Source organism: Podarcis bocagei (assembly GCF_964188305.1).
Source record: "Podarcis bocagei genome assembly, chromosome: 13".
In the NCBI taxonomy this organism is placed as follows: domain Eukaryota; kingdom Metazoa; phylum Chordata; class Lepidosauria; order Squamata; family Lacertidae; genus Podarcis; species Podarcis bocagei.
The window spans coordinates 15,592,740-15,611,352 of record NC_138138.1 but is presented as its reverse complement, the minus strand read 5'-3'; the positions used below and the strand labels follow the sequence as shown (position 1 = coordinate 15,611,352).

General features: G+C 44.2%; 1 protein-coding gene across 1 annotated transcript in view; it reads right to left on the bottom strand.

Annotated features, from left to right (window-relative positions):
* Positions 1–18,613, bottom strand: part of NMT1 (N-myristoyltransferase 1) — a gene marked incomplete at its 5' end in the record, with an annotated part of 31,888 nt that extends 13,275 nt beyond the window's left edge. Inside the window, 6 exons of the mRNA XM_081165537.1 lie at positions 1,993–2,109; positions 3,531–3,622; positions 5,060–5,178; positions 5,620–5,761; positions 6,137–6,245; positions 18,399–18,613. Coding sequence (XP_081021663.1) covers positions 1,993–2,109; positions 3,531–3,622; positions 5,060–5,178; positions 5,620–5,761; positions 6,137–6,245; positions 18,399–18,613 — 794 coding nt within the window. The remainder of the gene's footprint in view (positions 1–1,992; positions 2,110–3,530; positions 3,623–5,059; positions 5,179–5,619; positions 5,762–6,136; positions 6,246–18,398) is intronic.

Sequence of the window (18,613 nt, the reverse complement as noted above, 5' to 3'; positions counted from 1 at the left end):
CCCAAGAAAATGGGGAACACTGCCCTTGCCTGCTGTGCCCATAAATCACCCCCTAATTCGAAAGAAGGGGGTGAGGGCCCTAGGCAGAATGCCCCCGTGTGGACCTCGGCTCTCCTGGACGCTGTCTCTGATCGCGCACTAGCTGCAGCAATTTGGAATAATTAATTACAAAAGAAGCAAATGCACATATTTCAAGTGAAGAAGGGGAGGGAAGTCTGCTAATTTAAGTGACCTCTGCGAAAGAAGACGACGGGATGGAGAAACAGGAATATTTTACAATGAAGATACACCAAAGGCTGGGTATGTTGACAACGGGGCTGAATGGGGGGGAACCTTTTTTACTTTCCTTCTATGTGATTTACAAGAACCCCTCCTCATTAGAACTGTCGGTTGAACTGACCCAAGCAGGATGATTAAGGTCTGTGTGGAGATAAACTTTAACCAAAAGTATGCTTTATGGAGACCGAGAAGCAATAAGAGCTTTTGGAAATGGCGCAGCAATTAATTTGGAGTCGCCTTCTTGCCAAAGGATTTATAGCCGGGAGGACGAATGGACTTGTTTTCAGACTGCATTCCTGGTGAATCTCCTCAGAGGTTTTGAGAAAGGAGGCAGATTGGTGAAGATTAATGACGCTAAGACTGTTTTGATGTATGGAAGTGATGTTATATGGAAAACGTCTGGATATGGCTACTGGATAAAAAATAATAATATCCATGCAGGATTACAAACTGTTCTAACCAGCTTGCGGAGACTATCAGAGGTCACAAAGAGAAAGGAAAAATATATGAAAATAACAACAAGAGATGTGGAAAAACAATAAGAAAGGACTGGATAGTACTGTGAACATCATAAGGTTAGATTTGTGGACATTAAAACAGCAGTAAGAAGCAAGAAGTTGATTGGATTGGATCCCCTTCGGAACTTGAAATATGGGTACCCCCAACAAAAATTTAAATTTGGAATTTATGTAATCTGGTTTGATTTGATGTGATTGGTCGGTTAATAAAAAATTATTCTTAAAAAAAAAAGGAAAGACCGCCCTGGATTTAAGCTAGAAAGATGTTAAATTATTTTTGTATGCCACAACTGCTGCTCATATTTTGTTAGCTAAAAAGCGGAAAACCCAAGAATTACCAACAATAGAAGAATGGCAGATGAAGATCATGGATTTTTCGGAGCTAGCCAACCTAACTGGAAGAGTCCGCGACCAGAAGGAGGAGGAATGTCAGGAAGAGTGGAATAAATTTAATGATTATCTAGTCAAAATTAACTGAAAATAGCTTGCAGATACTAAATTGGCTTAGGGTTTTATTTATGTTAAGTGATGAATTAATGTGTTTAATTCCATAAGATGAAGATTTAAGGATGTTAATGTTTAAGTTAAATTTCATAAGACTTGGGATTTGGAAAACCGTTAAAAGGATCATGTAATGAAATTCAACCAAGGGGTAGCGAGGAAGTCACTTAAAGTTAATAAGTGTAATTTTCAATAAGGCTATGATTTACGTTTGTTTGTCTTGTGTGTTTGTTTGTTTGTTTATAATATTGTGAAAACTAATACAATTTTTTTTGGGGGGGAAAGACTAAGCTCTCTACGCTACACTGCCCTGAGTTATTCGCCACCCCACACACTGTTTCTTTGTGCATACACCAATTTACTGGGCTGTTTTCGGGCAATACTATTCAGTCAATATTCTACCTCACCCACATCCTGTTATTATAAAGGCCTGCAGAGCCACAGAAGATCCCAGCCGCTATGTAACTTGTAACATGAGAGGTGTTGGGGTTCAAGCCTGGTTGACCTGTTCCATGCGGCTTTTTTGCAGCACAAAATTAAGAAAGCACTCTGCACATGCCCAAAGGTCCTCTGCACATCTGAAAGGTTACGGAGCGGAAACAGTGAAAAATGGCTCCAGCTCAAATTGAAACCTTTTCTTTAATCCACAAAGGGCATCCAAAGTCAAGAGATAGAAGTGTGTGGCTTGACTTACGTGTCATATATGTGTATAGCAGCCGGGATAGCGCTGATGAAGCCAACCAGCTTCTTGCTGGAAATGACTCTCACACCACAGTGCCACTGGGGCAGCCAGCCTGGAGGACGCAAAGCCCTGAAAGAAACACGGGGTCTTGTCAAAGACATCTTGATCCAAGAGCCTACATGAGATTGCTACTGAAACGCAGGGCGCTTTGCCAAGTAATAAGCCTGGGGGAAACCTCTTCAAGAGGCCTTGCAGTCCAGGCAGGTAATACTGAAATGGCAGATACATTTTGCATGGCAGTATGAAGCAGGAGATGGGGAAACTGTGGCCCTTGAGATTCGGTGGGACTCCAACTCCCATCAGTCCCACCAGCGTCGCCAATGGTCAGATACAGCTCGGTCGGAAGATTTATCTCAGTTTGTGGGTTCAAGCCCTATGGTGGGCAAAAGTTTCCTGCATTGGACTAGATGACTCTCGTGGTTCTTTCCAACTCTGCAACTCTATAATTCTATGATGGGTATTAAGAGTCCAGCAACATCTCGAGGGTCACAGGTCCCCTCTACCATGGTATACAGTCATGCCCTGGTTTTCAAACAGCTTAGTTCCTGAACGTTTTGGCTCCTGAATGCCGCAAGCCCAGAAGTGACTGTTCCAGTCTGCAAACTATTTTTGGAAGCTGAACATCCGACAGGGCTTCCGATTGGCTGCAGGAGCTTCCTGCAGACAAACATAAGCCGCGCTTTAGTTTTTGAACGTTTTGGAAGTCGAACGGACTTCCAGAATGGATTCCATTTGACTTCCGAGGTACGACTGTAAAGGCAGATTGTCACACAATGAAAAAAGTCAAAGTTTCCAGCTGCACGCTTCATGGCTTTATGGATAGGCTTGGCAGTATACATGCCCAGTAAAATTTCAGAACTGGGGTAGCTGGGGAAGAAGAAAACAAGGCTCTAGTGGCCAGGAAATGGCGGACTGCATGCCAGCACAGTAGAACAAATGGCCCAAGCATGCTTAATTTATATAAATTGCAGAGGATGCAGAATTGTCTTGGTATGGTGGTGTGCCCTTTAGATAGAAAGTCTCTTCATCTATCACTATTTTGACTCAGTGGCTGACGACGATTGACTCCATGAGCTCCAGCTTATCCCACACATATGTACCCACATTACATATGTTCCTTGTTTCTATTGTTTCCAACTGAAACTATCAGAACAGAAGCAGGCATAGAATCATAGAGCTGGAAAGGGACCCTGAGGCTCATCATCGAACGCCTTGCAATGCAGGAATATGAAGGTGGCCCATATGGGGATCGAACCCACAACCTTGGCATTATCAGAACCACGCTCTAGCCAATTGAGCTAGCAGGTGCCCCCTGACCCTTGGAAAAGGGGGATTTACATATGGGGTAGCAGTGACCCATGTTGGGCAAGTCAAGACCTTGGGTCAATATTTTAGTTTTTTCAGCATAAGGAGTCAGTTTTGATTTTTATGTATTAATTTTTTACAGATGGAGACCACCGCAGAGAAATTCAGACGGAGCCTTAACTCACCACAGGAGGAACTCTGGTGAATAATCAAACCGGAACATGTTGTCGTCATCTTCCACGTAGTTCTCGTTCAGGAGAGTGTACAGCTCTTTGAGCTGAAGAAACCAAGAGAGAAAAGCATAATCTGCTTAAGGAAGCAAAGCTGCCTCTTAAGAGAACAGAGTTATCCGGAAGGACACTTGTGGCGAGAATTATTAGAGAGCCACTGAAGGGGAAACTACCAGCACACTAAAATAGCTTCAGACATAGACTGGGGAAGACCCGACATCAACTTCTACTTATAGTCCACATCTTCACAATCGCCTACCAGCAGAAGAATCTTAAGGATCTCCCTAACAGCTACCCTATGAGGTACTGACACAACAAAAATTGCTACACAATGAAGAAGTAGTTTAAGAGTTTACTGGCACAGGTGTGTCTTGGCTGCAATGTACCAAACATTTTTTAAAAAATGAGACTGGGACAAAAAGGCTGCGTTCACACATAATGATCAACTGTGATTTAGCAGCTGGGGGGTGATATTTGAAGAGATTTTGTTTTAAGCTACGATTCTTGGTCTGTGTGACACAACAAGCTGTAACTTGTTGACAGCGAAACCAAACCCCTGCAAAGTTTCACAACAATCCAACTTCAAGACAAGGGTTATGTAATCGGCTTGTTTAACTAGCCAGTTTGTTTTCAGCCAGGATTCCCGATTCATATGACAGGAAGTTGCTAACCTTCTTGGAAAGCAAAACCCATCTCTGGGTACAAGTCCTTTCCCTGGCTGCATAGTGGCAGGAGAGGGGAGACCGCAAAGCCCAATGCTTTGCTCAGGCTTGCTACAACTCATCCACGTAACATCAAACCATTGTTGATGTACGAGTGTAGTCTTGAGTCTCAAATCAATAACAGAGGGCCAGTTTTTAAGAGATAAAAAGATCAGGTCAATGTTACAAAAAACCAAAGTGTTATGAAATTGTGCGCATGTTTTAAATGATATATGTAAATGTTTATATCAATAATAACATCTTTAAAAGGTAAACGGGTCAATAAAAATTGACTCTTAAGAGTGCTGGTAGGCTCTACATGATCAGCAGGAAAGGTTTTGGGCCACACGGAAAAACTATGGCACAAACAAGGGCAAAATGAAGAGAAGTGGACAAGGCAGAACAATGCAGAGATGCAGGAAGAGATCCAGTTGACTCAAGCCAGCCAGCCAAGCTTAAAGCTATGAGATTAATCCTATGACAAACTTTACCCGCACAAAAACCTAGCTGGTTTTCAGGAGGAATCTCTGGGCAAAGGGAGAGAAAGAAAGAGGAACAGCGACATGCTCAAAATTAAGACACCAGAAGAAAAGCCAAACACGGAATGGACAGGGAAAAGAGAAATATGGATCATCTAGCAAAGCTGTGGAAAGCCTTAAAATAAAAGTGGTCAGAATCCTGAGATGGAACAACTGGACGCTATGGTAGCAATGGGGTAGGTTGGTGGAGATGGTTTAGAGGAGAACCTTCTAGGATGGTTAGTTCCGCTGCATCCCTACTCACCACACCTCGATCCCCCAAGTCCAGAGCATCCCACATAAAACCCTGAGGCAAAGTGTAGGGCTCCTGGCGGATGTTGTCCTTGTCTGGTTCAACAGGTCCGTGAGTGTTCACTACTTCTCCTGCGAATGGGGGGAGAAAAGAGAGAGGATTGCTGCCATGCATGACAAATAATTACCGAAGGGACCTTCCTAGCCCTCCACATGTGTTAGCACAGTTTCCTGGGCAACTCCAGCCTCCAGACCCCCAATTCTTCCAGGTCCCATATGCTTCTGTCCAAGAGAACTAGTAAGATCCCGTCTGCAGCACTGCTACAAGGGCCCACATTCCCCGATTCCCCAACCTACCTGCAATCCCATTTCTGGGACTGAAACATCACACAGCTTGAACACTCACACAATTTGCACAGTTTCTTGAGGTTTGGGGAATGCACAAGATGTAGGTGACTGTTGAACCATTGCCCTAATTGGCATAGTAACAGGCTGGAAAGATCTCCCCAACGTTTTGAGACTATTTAAAGCCAGCCAGATAGAAGAAAAAGAGGAAAGGAGAAGATCATGTACCTAATTTAGGGACTGGCTGTGTGTCCCAGAACTGATAGCTGCGTTTGGTGGCTTCTTCCATTGTCTTGGCAGGTCCTTGTCCTACGGAGAACAGCTCAATGGCCTTTTGAATCTCCTGCATTCTTTCTGCTGGCAAGGTCACCTGCAGACACCAAAGGCACAATGAGTCAACTGACCACCACGTCCTACTTTCCCCCCTCCCTGAAAGTTTGAAATTTTGGAGAGGACATTCTCCTGCTACCCCTTAAAACCACTGAACATTCAAAGCCAACACCGCCCTCCACCCCCACCATTCCACATCTACCCACACTGAAAACAGAACAAATGTATATGCAACAATGTAGGTCAACCAGTCCCCATAGAACTTCCCCTGCATAGATCCCCAGCCTTTCCTAATTTAACTTTATGGGTACCCAAAAAAGAACACAGTATAGAGAATGGGAGGCTCAGGGAGTGGAAGAGAATGTGAGGATGGTTCAACATGACCAACCTGTTGCAAAACATTTTTGCTTTTTACCTTTACTGTCTGATCTTGGGCTGAATCAACTTGATCCGACTTTTCCTTCTTCCGCTTCTGTTTCTTTTTCTTCTTTTTCCCCCCACTGTCATCAGCTGGGCTTAAGCCACTAAGGAAGAAATGAAACACGACTAAGAGCAGGGCTTGAAGGGAGCTGGGGCCGGGTGCCAAGGTCACAGTCTGCTTCTGCGTGGTGTCTTTTGATCAATATACCTTGGGGAAACTCACGCTTTCAAGCTAGCTCCTGAGTGGATGTATGGGAAGAAAGAAACCACTGCTCTGACTCCTTCCGTCTTGCAAGGCTGGAACCCCAAATTATACAGACTAAATTGCATGGAATAAAGGTGTGCACTTCACACAATCTGTAGCTTCTTGTGGTGTGGGGGAAGGAGGATATCTCTGTGTTCCAGTTTTGTGAGGAATTGGGAAAGAAGGGTTGGCTGCAGTATGTGACGTGACTCATTGCTCCAGTTATCTGAGGCGACCAGGTCTTCTGCAACTTTGCCTTGGCACAATTTTTCCACTTCATTGAACCGCTTGTGTGAGAAGCCCTGACAATATTGCACCAGCACTGACTAGTTATAACACAGTTATGGACTATCCACATGGAACAATGTGCACACTCTTAGCTCGTAACTCCTGTCTAATTTAGCACAATGGTGGCTGCTGCAAAGACAAAAGACAATATACCTTGAGCATTCTTTGCAATCTCCTTTTTTTGCCTAAACTGCAAAGTAATCCTCTAGCACGCGATCTGTCGCTCTTCTTAATCTCTGTTTTGTTATTGTGGATTAAAATAATATATTGGCTTTGTTTTCAGGAAAAAGGAAGGTATAAAAATTGAAATAAGTTCCCTGTACCCACAATGCACCCACTCTCCCACACCACAAATATCTTTCCACGGAGGAACATCTGATATGCCACCATGGAGCACTGGTTCGAAATGTCCCCCTACATGAATTTGCATGCTTGCCATGGAAATTCTGTGTGTTGCATATGATTCTGGGGTGTCTTCCAAGGGAGTGCTCTCTGTCAGCACAGGGTGTCAGCAAAATCTACTGAGCCTCACTGCAGCCCTGCACAAGCCAAGTGCACAAACCAGACAGCATTCTCTATTACTTGTTCAGTTTCTGTTAATTGGTTCTCGTGGGAAACTTGCAGATTCTAGCTTCACCAATTAACTCCAGCTGGTGTCAATTTACTCTTGGCAGAAAGCCCAGGTCTGCTTGACCTAGAAACTACTCACTCTGATTGGTTAACGAGCAGCACTCAACTCTGTTATCTAGGGATTGCTAGCTCAGTTTGATGTGAGGTGTGTTAGGAGTTAGAAGTGCTGTGTATGGTTATGAGAGAGAGAGAAAGAGAAAGAAAGATAGGATTTATTTGCTTTTATTTGTATGCAGAAACTCTGCTGGTTTTTATTTTTCCTTTTAATAAATCCTGTAAATAGTTATTCTGAGTCTTGCTGACTAGTCATTACTGCCGCAACTAGCTTCTTCGCTGTGCAGGAAAACTCTGCTACGTTTGGGCTAAAGCCAGTAGGGCTATGCCTGACACTCCAAAGTTCCATTAGGTTATGGGCATTGTACTGCCAGCCTGAGTTGCGGTGGTGTCAGCATCAACGGCGTTGGTTCCAGTAGTTCCAGAAGTTGTTGTTCCTGTTGGTGCAGCAGATGGACTCTGGCTGGTTCCTGACTGTGGTGAGCTGGTGACGCAGCGGATACAAGGACAACAGCTGCAGCGTGTGAGTGCTGGGTGCTGTGGTTCCTGTTTTCTCTCTCGGTGGTCGTGAGTAGCTGGTTCCGGGTTCCAGGGACATCGCTCTCAAGATGGCCTCACAACCAGTTCAGATGGCTTTTGAGCGTCTGAATGACTCCAATTACTTGCTGTGGTCGGAACGCATGCAGGCAGTGCTGCAGAGGGATCGTCTCTGGCAAGTGGTGAGTAAGTTTCCTGTGAAGCCTGATGATGAAGACCTCGATAAAGACCAAAGAGCAAGGGCCACAATTGTCTTGGGGCTGGAAGATTCCCAGTTGCCGTATGTGAGGGGAATCAAGACAGCTAGAGGTGTGTGGCAAGCACTTAAAGAACTCCATGTGCGTGAGACAGCGGTTTCCAAGCTGTTCATTCGCAAGGCATTGTACAAGGCAATGTTACAGCCTGGGGTTACAATGCAGGAACACCTACACAGTTTACAGTTAAAGTTTGTTGCGCTCCAGGAAAGAGACTGTGCGTTAGACCAGCAGGAGAAGGTGGCTATTATTTTGAGTTCTCTCCCGGAAAGCTGGGATAATTTAGTTTTGTCTCTAGAAGGCATACAGGAGCGTGATTTATCAGTCAGTTACGTTACTGGGCGTTTGATTGAAGAATGGCAGAAGAGGCAAGAAAGGTTGTTGGCTGCAGAGGCTTCTACAGGTGGGCGGTTTGGAAGGAGTTCTCATGCCGTGCCAGAGGTGAAGCAAGAGCAGCGTACTGGTGAGGAGTCAGCGTTTGCTGTTAGGCGTTGTTTCCGATGTGGGTCTTCAGCGCATCTAAAACGACAATGTCCGGAGTTGGTCAAGTCTCAGTTGCCGGTGCAGGAGCAGAGACGAGATCAGCAGCAGCATAAAAAGAAATTCTTCAAACGAAAACAGTCGGCTCAGCTGGTGACCGGCGAGGTCAAGAGTGCTGATGAGAAACAAGCGGTCTGGGTGGTCGATTCGGGAGCGTCTCGCCACATCGTGAATTCAGATGAATTGTTTGTTTCCAAGAACTCAGCACAGCGCAGCCAGGTGGCTCTAGCAGACGGAAGTACATCCGAAGTGATTTCGGGGGGTGCAGTTTTTGTTCCTTGTCTTCGTGAATGCCTGCAAAATGTACTTTGTGTGCCGTCATTAAGGAGCAATCTGATGTCTGTAGATTGTTTGCTGAAAGCTGGGTTTAAAGTGTATTTTGAAGGAGACAGTTGCATTATTAAGAAGGCTGGTGAGATTTTAGGCACTGCTAAGTCAGAGGGAGGCTTGTTTTGGCTTAAAGCAGGATCTCAAGTTGCAGCAGTAGTCAGTAAATCTCAGCCTGCAGTGAATAACAAAGCTATACATGACAACTGTGTGCACTTATTGCATAGGAAAATGGGGCATGCTTGCTGGAAAAGTGTACTAAAAATGTCTGAATTGGCTGATGGGGGTAATTTAAAGAGTTGTAACAAATACCTTGATTGTAATGTGTGTAAAAAGGTTAAAACCCACAGAGTCTCTTACCCCAGAAGTGACAGAGTTAGTGAGTCACCGCTACAGCTGGTTCACATGGACGTAATTGGTCCATTTGCTGTAAGCAGGGGTGGATCGCGCTTTTCACTAACAATTGTGGATGACGCCACGCGTTATTCTTGGGTCTTTCCCATGAAGAATAAGGGTGACGTGTTCACTAAGTTTAAAGGCTGGGTGGCATCTGTGGAAAAATTTCTGTCCATTAAACTCAAAAGGATTCAGACGGACAGAGGTGGCGAATTTATGTCAAATGCCTTTAGAGATTGGTTACAAAAGCGTGGCATTGGGCATAGAAAAACGAACGTTTTTTCCCCAGAGGAGAATGGCGTTGCAGAGCGAAAAAACAGATCTTTACAAGATATGATGTTTGCCATGCTTGATGATGCTGATTTGCCCATGTCTTATTGGGGGGAGAGCATGCTCACCGCGTGTTATCTCCAAAATAGGCTCTTTCATCAAACAATAGGTACAACCCCGTACTTTAAATTGTTTCAGAAAAAACCTAAAATTGACCATTTGCATGTGTTTGGATCAAAAGCCTGGGTATTAATTCCAAAACAAATGAGAAAGAAGGGAGATCCTAAGACCAAACAGTTAGTGTTTGTGGGTTACCAGGAGCTGGGAAAAGGTTTCCGCTTTGCTGAAGGGACAAATGGCATTGTGATCTCCAGGAATGCCAGTTTTTGTGAACATAGTGGCTGGGAGAGACTACATGCCAATACTGAGGTTTGGTTTGAACCTTCCCAGGAGCTCCATGACTCTGAAAGTAGACACAGAGAATCAGAGTCTGAGGGGGAGGAAAGTTCAGATAAGAGCTCTCAAGAAAGTGGAAGACCAGTTGCTAAGCAACAAAAGAGAGGTCGTAGTTCTGAGGAGGAAAGTGGGTCAGAAGAAAAATTTTCTCCCAGAAGATCTAAAAGACAAAACAAAGGAGTGCCTCCGGTGCGTTTTTCTCCTGATATTGCAAATGTGTTTAGTGTAAGTGCAGAACCCAAGAGTTTTCAGGAGGTGTTAAAGTTACCAAAGGAGGAGGCAGAGCGCTGGAAACAGGCAATGGAGGAAGAGATGTCCTCTCTGAATGAGCACAAGGTCTTTACACCAGTGGCAGCGCCTGAGGGGGCAAAGATTGTAGGCTGCAGGTGGGTGTACAAACTTAAACCTCTGGTGAAAGCAGAGTACAGCTGACAATTGTGTTTATGTACGTGGTACAGGCAGTGATCAAGAGTTTTGTCTGATTTATGTAGATGATGTATTGTATGCCTGTAAAACAGATAAACAAACTAAAAGGTTTGCCAAGCAATTGTCCAGTAAGTTCAAAGTGAAAGACTTAGGCCCGGTTAGGACATATCTAGGGTTGGAAGTGTGCTGGGCCCAAGATGGCAGCTGCCTAATTAGTCAGCAGAACAAAGTTAAACAACTACTGACTACATACAGGATGCAGGATTGCAAAGGGGCAGCGGTGCCTATGGATCCAGGTTTCATAAAAACACTTCATATAGATGAGAGTCCTGAATTTGAACATCCTGATGTATATCACTCTGTAATTGGAAGTTTATTGTATATAGCACAGTGGTCCAGACCTGATATTAGCTATGCAGTAGGCATATTAAGTAGATTGGTCTCAAAACCCACACTAAATGCCTGGAAAGGGGTAAAACAAGTTCTGAGGTATCTCAAGCAGACAATTGGCTATATGTTACAATTAAATTCTTCAGAGGATGAAATGTTGTGTTGCTACTGTGATAGTGATTGGGGAAATTTGCCAGATAGAAAATCTGTCACAGGACTAGTCATAATGGTCGGTGGAGCTTTAATCAGCTGGCGGTCTCGCAAGCAAGACGTTGTAAGTGTGTCATCAACGGAATCAGAGTACGCCGCATTGAGTGAATTGTGCAACGAGGTGATTTATTTCAAGCATTTGATGGCAGATTTAAATGTAAATTGTGGAGAACCAGTACAAGTTTACATTGATAATCAAGCTTGTATAACCTTAAGTAAAACAGAGGATTTCAAATCGCGTTCCAAACATATCTCTGTAAAATACCAAAATGTACGTTGCTGTGTACAAGACAATGTAATCACCTGTACTTATGTATCAAGTGAAGAAAATGTAGCAGATGTGTTAACTAAACCATTGGCAAAGATAAAGAACAAGCGAATGTGCAAGGGTTTAGGTTTGCTGGAAAAATAATCTCCTACATAGGTGTATTTAGTGTTAATTGTTCAGCAGAATCTGTGAGGGGGTGTTCAGTTTCTGTTAATTGGTTCTCGTGGGAAACTTGCAGATTCTAGCTTCACCAATTAACTCCAGCTGGTGTCAATTTACTCTTGGCAGAAAGCCCAGGTCTGCTTGACCTAGAAACTACTCACTCTGATTGGTTAACGAGCAGCACTCAACTCTGTTATCTAGGGATTGCTAGCTCAGTTTGATGTGAGGTGTGTTAGGAGTTAGAAGTGCTGTGTATGGTTATGAGAGAGAGAGAAAGAGAAAGAAAGATAGGATTTATTTGCTTTTATTTGTATGCAGAAACTCTGCTGGTTTTTATTTTTCCTTTTAATAAATCCTGTAAATAGTTATTCTGAGTCTTGCTGACTAGTCATTACTGCCGCAACTAGCTTCTTCGCTGTGCAGGAAAACTCTGCTACGTTTGGGCTAAAGCCAGTAGGGCTATGCCTGACACTCCAAAGTTCCATTATTACTAGTCTGCAAGCTGTTTGTTAATGGCTGGCAAACCCTAGCAAGTAGCAAAAGCTCGCTTTAGGTCCAAGATAAGAGCTTCTCCCACAACTTTAAATCCTAGTGGAAGCCACCAAGGAGCTGCTGCAGAACCCGTCTGTTGGAAAAAGATTCTGGGGATGGAGGAATATTTTATGTGGAGCCTCTTGGGCTTTGCTATTGCTCAGTATGAAATTTTACCCCCCAATTCATCTTTGTGGTAGTACATTGCACGACGCACTGACACACAACCTGTTTTTCAGGGAAGTTTATTTTGTTTTGTTCAATGAGTATATTTATATCCCGCCTTTCTTTCATCGTGGAACCTAAGGCAGCATAAATTTCCTTTTATTAATCATGCATAAGTTGCTAAGGAATTCCAGGATTCTATAGAACAAAGACTGAAAGTCATTTTTTGAGTCTAACTTCCTCCAAAACAGGAAAACAATCAATGACATGATTGAAGCACCCCAGAAAGATATGTGCATGGCTTCAACTATAAAACCATTATGCTACAACTTCTCTGGGTTGCTTGTTGCCTGATGACTGGCTCTTCAGATTATGAAGTTCTAATGTTAAGCTAAAAACTACATCCTTGCAATGTAACACTCACTGCTTCACAACCGAGACTTCTCTGCTCCAGTGTTTCACACTGACTGCTGAGCCATGCTACGTCAAATGTAGGTGCTTCTAAGTCCTACTTGGCAAATCTACAGCTAATACTTAAAGCAAGTAATCTTTTCAGAAACCAGAGGGATAAGTCTGGACTAGATATTAAGGAATCTCGGCATAGTGTGGTCATGCATTGCAGTGCAACCAAAGAGAGAAACAGACTGCAGCATAAAGACTGTGCTATTTTAGAACAGACTAATCACATTCTGCAGTTTTGCACACAATGAAAGTTTTACACACAATTGCTATTCATGTCACAGTTGCCAGAGAATCTCACAAATCTCCTGCACTGCAAATGGCTCACACACTCAAAAATGTGATGCTCGCTGGTTATTAGTACAGGAGCAATGATCCTACTGAGACAGCAGTGAAAATACTATGTTTCTCAGTGGCAAATAAAGTACTCCATGACAAAGTACTGTAAGTGTTCATCTGAACAGGAAAATACATGCTCAACAGATTAATCTAATTTAATAGATATATTTCCACCACCTGAATTTTAAGTGGCTCTCATCTTTCATACATACAGGGTCAATTCAGTCTTCAAAAACAAACGATGGTTAAGAATGATGAGGCTCATTCACAATGAGCACATGCACGCTCCTTAGATGGTGTCTGGCAAACTCTGATAGGCAGCGTGAAGCCTCCCTTCACAGCTTAGTTCTGGGGTCAGGGAAGTGGAATTCCCTGCCCCAAGTGGAATTAAGAGAAAAGAGACAGACAGACTCTTCAGCTGCAGTGCTGTATCTTAAAGGGAAGTCTGTGCCCCAGATCTGGCAAGACAACCATAAAGCTAGAAGGCTCTTCTCTAAACCTTTAGTAGGGTCCTTCCCAAGCCAACTCACCTCCACCAGGCAGTTAAGCCACAATATCTAGGTCGCATTGTGCACCACTAGTTCAGGGCAAAGCAAACCAGGTGCCTCCATCAAGAGTGGATGGTTCCAGTTTACTGAAAGAAGCAAAACCAAACAAGCAACACACACCCGAAACAGAAGGGCAAAGAAGATCCACACAGGCCCCACGCCAGGGTCACAAGATAGTGGGAGCCATGGAAGCAATGCTTTAAGAGCCTCAAGTGCATGCCCGTGTTGTGATATCACAATCCACATCAGCAACTGAAGTCCTTGGTTCGAATGTGCCCTTTCCGATACATTCAAAGACTTGGGTATGCCCCCCCCCTTTCCATTCCCCTCTACAAAACTGGAATAATAAAACCTACCTTACAGGACCTGCTGTAAGGATTTTAAAAAGAAGGTGACTTTAACATTTAAAAAGCACTTTCAACCCCAAAGTGCTTTTAATACAATTTTAAAACTAGAAAAAAAACTATACACATGCGAAATATTGTTTTTATCAAAACACTTCCAGAATCTTCCTTAACTCTTACCCTACCATGTAAGGAACAAAAATCGCTTTCTGGGCCCAGTGCAAAGTGCTGGTTTTGACCTATAAAGCCTTAAACGGCTCAGGACCGCAATACCTCAAGGACTGCCTCTTCCCATATGAACCTAGCAGGTTCCTGAAATCATCTTGAGGCCGTCCTTCGTGTGCCTCCTCCTTGAGAGGTCCAGAGGGTGGCAACACCCCCGTCTGTGGAATGCCTTCCCCAGGGAAGTTCACCTGGCGCCTTCATTATACACCTTTAGGCACCAGGCAAAAACATTCCTTTTTAAGTAGGTCTTTGGTTGATCTTATTGACATCCAATACCCTTTTAGAATGTGGCTCTTTTTGGGGTTTTTTACTGGGCTATTGTTTTTAATTTTTTATATATTATGATTTTGTTTGTGAACAGCCCTGAGATCTCCGGGTATAGGGTGGTGTATAAATCCAATAAATAATAACTATCTCAAAACCCACAGTTCAGCAGCTTCCACAGATTCCCACAGTACGCTGAAGGAAGCCATTACTTTGTAGATCTGGATTATGGGTGCTACACCACATCAAAGCAGAACATGGAATATGGACCAAGAGGCAAGCCAAGCCAGACTGATTAAGCCAGGATAGCCTCACATGCATATTCCCACAGTGGCAGCAGCTAAACCAGAAAACCAGTTTGGTATCAGAGCGGAGGGTTGAGTTATAATAAGATCTGTAGGATTTCTCCAGCCATGTTTGTAACATTTGGAAGCATTAACACCTGGAAGGTTTAATAAGGAGAGCTTTTAAGTCCTACTGCTCATGACCACCTAATGCAAGTACTTCAGATGATCTCTGCAGATCTCTAGTCACCAACCATTATCAACACAGCCACTGCACTTAGGCCAAAGCCTCAAAGCTACCTTCCCCCAAAGAAGCTTGCCAGCAAGTCCAAGACCACTTTTGGGGTTCCCATTACACCACTTTGGGAGTGTCGCAATTTGGTCCCGAGTGTGTCAGTAGCTCCCTCCTACTTTAGGGGAAATTGAAAGGCCTACTTTACAGAGCGATATAAAGCTATACAGTGGTACCTCCGGTTGCGAATGGGATCCGTTCTGGAGGTCAGGCCGCATCCTGAGGAATTCGCAACTGGAGGTGCCGCTTCTGCGCATGGTTTAGCACTTCTGCACATGCATGCGGCACGTAGAGCGCTTCTGCGCATGCGGTTAAACACAGAAAACTACTTCCGGGTTTGCCGCGTACGTATCCTGAAGGATACGTAACTGGAGGTGAACGTAACTAGAGGTACCACTGTATGTGATTGATAATAGTGACAATGAGGAAACAGTTTTGGCTCAGTCATCAAAAAACAGAAACACTTTAAATGACTGAAGGTCCGTCCAAAAACCAGTGACACCTATTGCAGAGATAAAAGAACCCAAAAAAGCTCAACTTTTCAGGTAAGAAGCCTCTACAAAGATGAGCCAAGTGCTGCAACTATTGCTTCAAAGGCATTTATTCCTCCCTCTGTCAACCACCTACTTGTGTAACAGGGTTGCTGTACCGCCCCCCCCAAGTTCTAAGCAAACTTAGCAACAAAGGAGTGGAAAATATGCACAAGCCGCTTTGTTACCTGTCCAAGCAGGGAAGAAAGAACAAATCATTTAATTAGATATAAAAGAGTACTGTAAGTGTTCATCTGAACAGGAAAATACATGCTCAACAGATTAATCTAATTCAATAGCTACATTTCCACCACCTGAATTTTAAGTGGCTCTCATCTTTCATACATACAGGGTCAATTCAGTCTTGAAAACAAACCGTGGTTAAGAGGCTCATTCACAATGAGCACATACAAGCTCCTTAGATGATATTTAGGGATTATTTAGATATAGAAGAGCTGTTTCAAGTCATAGAGTGCAAAAACAGCTTTTCCCTATACATAACAAACCTTTTTCCTCAAGTGTATCAAAGAAAACTAGAAGTACACAGCAAGACACTGGCTGGTTTGACCGTATGTACAGTGGTACCTTGGGTTAAGTACTTAATTCGTTCTGGAGGTCCGTTCTTAACCTGAAACTGTTCTTAACCTGAAGCACCACTTTAGCTAATTGGGCCTCCTGCTGCCACTGCACAATTTCTGTTTTCATCCTGAAGCAAAGTTCTTAAACCGAGGTAATATTTATGGGTTAGCGGAGTCTGTAACCTGAAGCGTATGTAACCTGAGGTACCACTGTACTCTTATAACACTCTAACTGATTATTTTTTCTTGACAATCTGGATCTAACTCAGGCCTATGGTAAATGAAAATAGTCCCCTTAGCTCTTTTGCGTTTTGCGGCCAGAAATTGTATAAGTGTATGTGGAAGCTACTAACTTTTGAAGACATCATCATCATCAGTCTCCTGTAACAGATCACTGCATTTAAAATGCTTTCCATCCCAGTTTTAGATCAAGCAGTGACCTAGGAAATTTTCTGCCTTTCCCAAAAGCCAACAAGTCAAGTTTGTACTTCGGAGTCTACTCTACAGGCACCTCACAGCAGAATCCTATCCACGTCTATTCAGAAGAAAGCCCCATTGAGTCCAATGGGGCTTACTTAATGGCAAGAGCATTACTACTCATGCTAGTAATTCTCAAACCATGTACTGTGGCACAATGATTTACAGGGAGAGAAGTGTTAGTGGGTCATCAAAAAAATAAAACTACATAATCAGATGTTCCTGTGAGCCCATAACATCTGTACACAGGGGAGGCTGCTCAGTGCTGCCTGCCTTCCCTTCTTTCACCAGGAGTTATACTCAGAACAGTTCTTCCTGCAAGAACACAGGGGATGGGATTCCTTGATGCAGGCCATCCTTATTCTTTCTTACACCACCAAAACAAACATTTATTGTCACAAGTACGAAAGTGTGCATCTTATTTGAATTCAGAAACGGGTGTGCGCCTCAGCTGTTGTACATTTCCCAAATACTGTTTTAGTCAGTCCTGCTCTGGTTGAGTCACATTATGCTAATGACTACTTGGCCTCTTTGAGCCCAAGTTCTATAGTTCTCTATGTAGGTACAACGATTAAAAATAAGCTTAGCAGCAAGGGTGAAGACTTTCGAGGAGGAATGGCCATATTCAAAGAAATGCTTGTCCATAACATGTCCCTGTTTTCATTCTTGTTGAACAAAAAAGGCACTGGATTGATATATCCTAGGAGCGAATCCTGTCAGGTTGGCCTGAAAGCAACTGAGAAACCATTTAGTGCATCGCCCTGCCATAAAAGCAGCAGGGTGATTTATGACAGTAACCAAAAAAGAAGATACTGTATAAGCAGCTGGTCCTAATTAAGTTTCCCATTGGTACTTCATATATACCCTAATAATGCTACACATTAATTGGTTAGATTACACTACTTAAAAAGGCACATTCATAGGCAGAAATGCTTTTTTAAAAAAATAAGAATGCAGCAGAGGCTTCTCGTTTGGGTTGCAGCTGCCATTTTCGCTTTCACTCCCTGACCCACTGCCAACCAGGTCCCTGGCGGTGCCCATTAGCTGGTTTATCCCTCCAAGGCCGGGGGCAAGTTTATCCAGCTGCCCCCAACAAAGGTTCTTTTAACAGCTTTGTGAGAGGCAGAAATTCAGAAGTTGCATCTCCAGCCAAGGTGTGTGGAAATGCAACTCTTGTATTTCTGCCCCTCACCCAGCAGTTCAAAGACACAGTAACTCGTGGTGTGAAATGACAGCTTATTTTTTTGGGGGGGGGGGACCAACCTTATGCTTAGAGCTACAGAATAACATGCATTTGCTATACAATAAAAGCATGCAATAAAAACCGTCCCAGTCTCTCCTTCGCCCAGGCTACACTTTCCCTCAAGCTCCTGCTTTTCAGCCCACTTCCTTCACATCCACCCTATAACCCACAAATATCTACGTCCCGGACCCCTCCCTATGGCGGGTCTCCTTATCCCTCACACGAAACAGGCCCGGCAAACGCTTCGCCTTCGCGGTCACGCCGCTGGTCTGCAACGGGCGAGGAACCAGCGGCTCCCCCTTTCGGACTGGCAGAGCAACCAACCACTCAGGACGCAACCGCCCAGTCGCCTCAGCCAATCAAGCGCCGCAAAAAGGGAACGTGGGCAGGGCCGACTTTATTTCCCGCCTCTTCTCTCCACCTCCCACCAGACCGCCTCCCCCCCCCTCCGCCGGTTGTGTCTCAGGGCGGCTCCCCTCACACCAGAGAGTGGAGGCCCGACCCGGACCGGCTCAGAGCCGCTCACCCTCGGTTGCAGTTGTGCTCGTCCTCATTCTCGCAGTCGCTGCAGTGCTGCTGGTCGTTCTCCTCCTCCGCTGACGGCCGCCTCACTGCTGTATCACTGTCGTCCGCCATCTTGGCGAAGGGCAGCCGCGCCGGCTGCCGCGCCTGCGCAAAAGAAGCCGAAGACGGGCTGCGATTGGGCGCCCGGCCGCAATGAGCTTTGGGACTTGTAGTCAT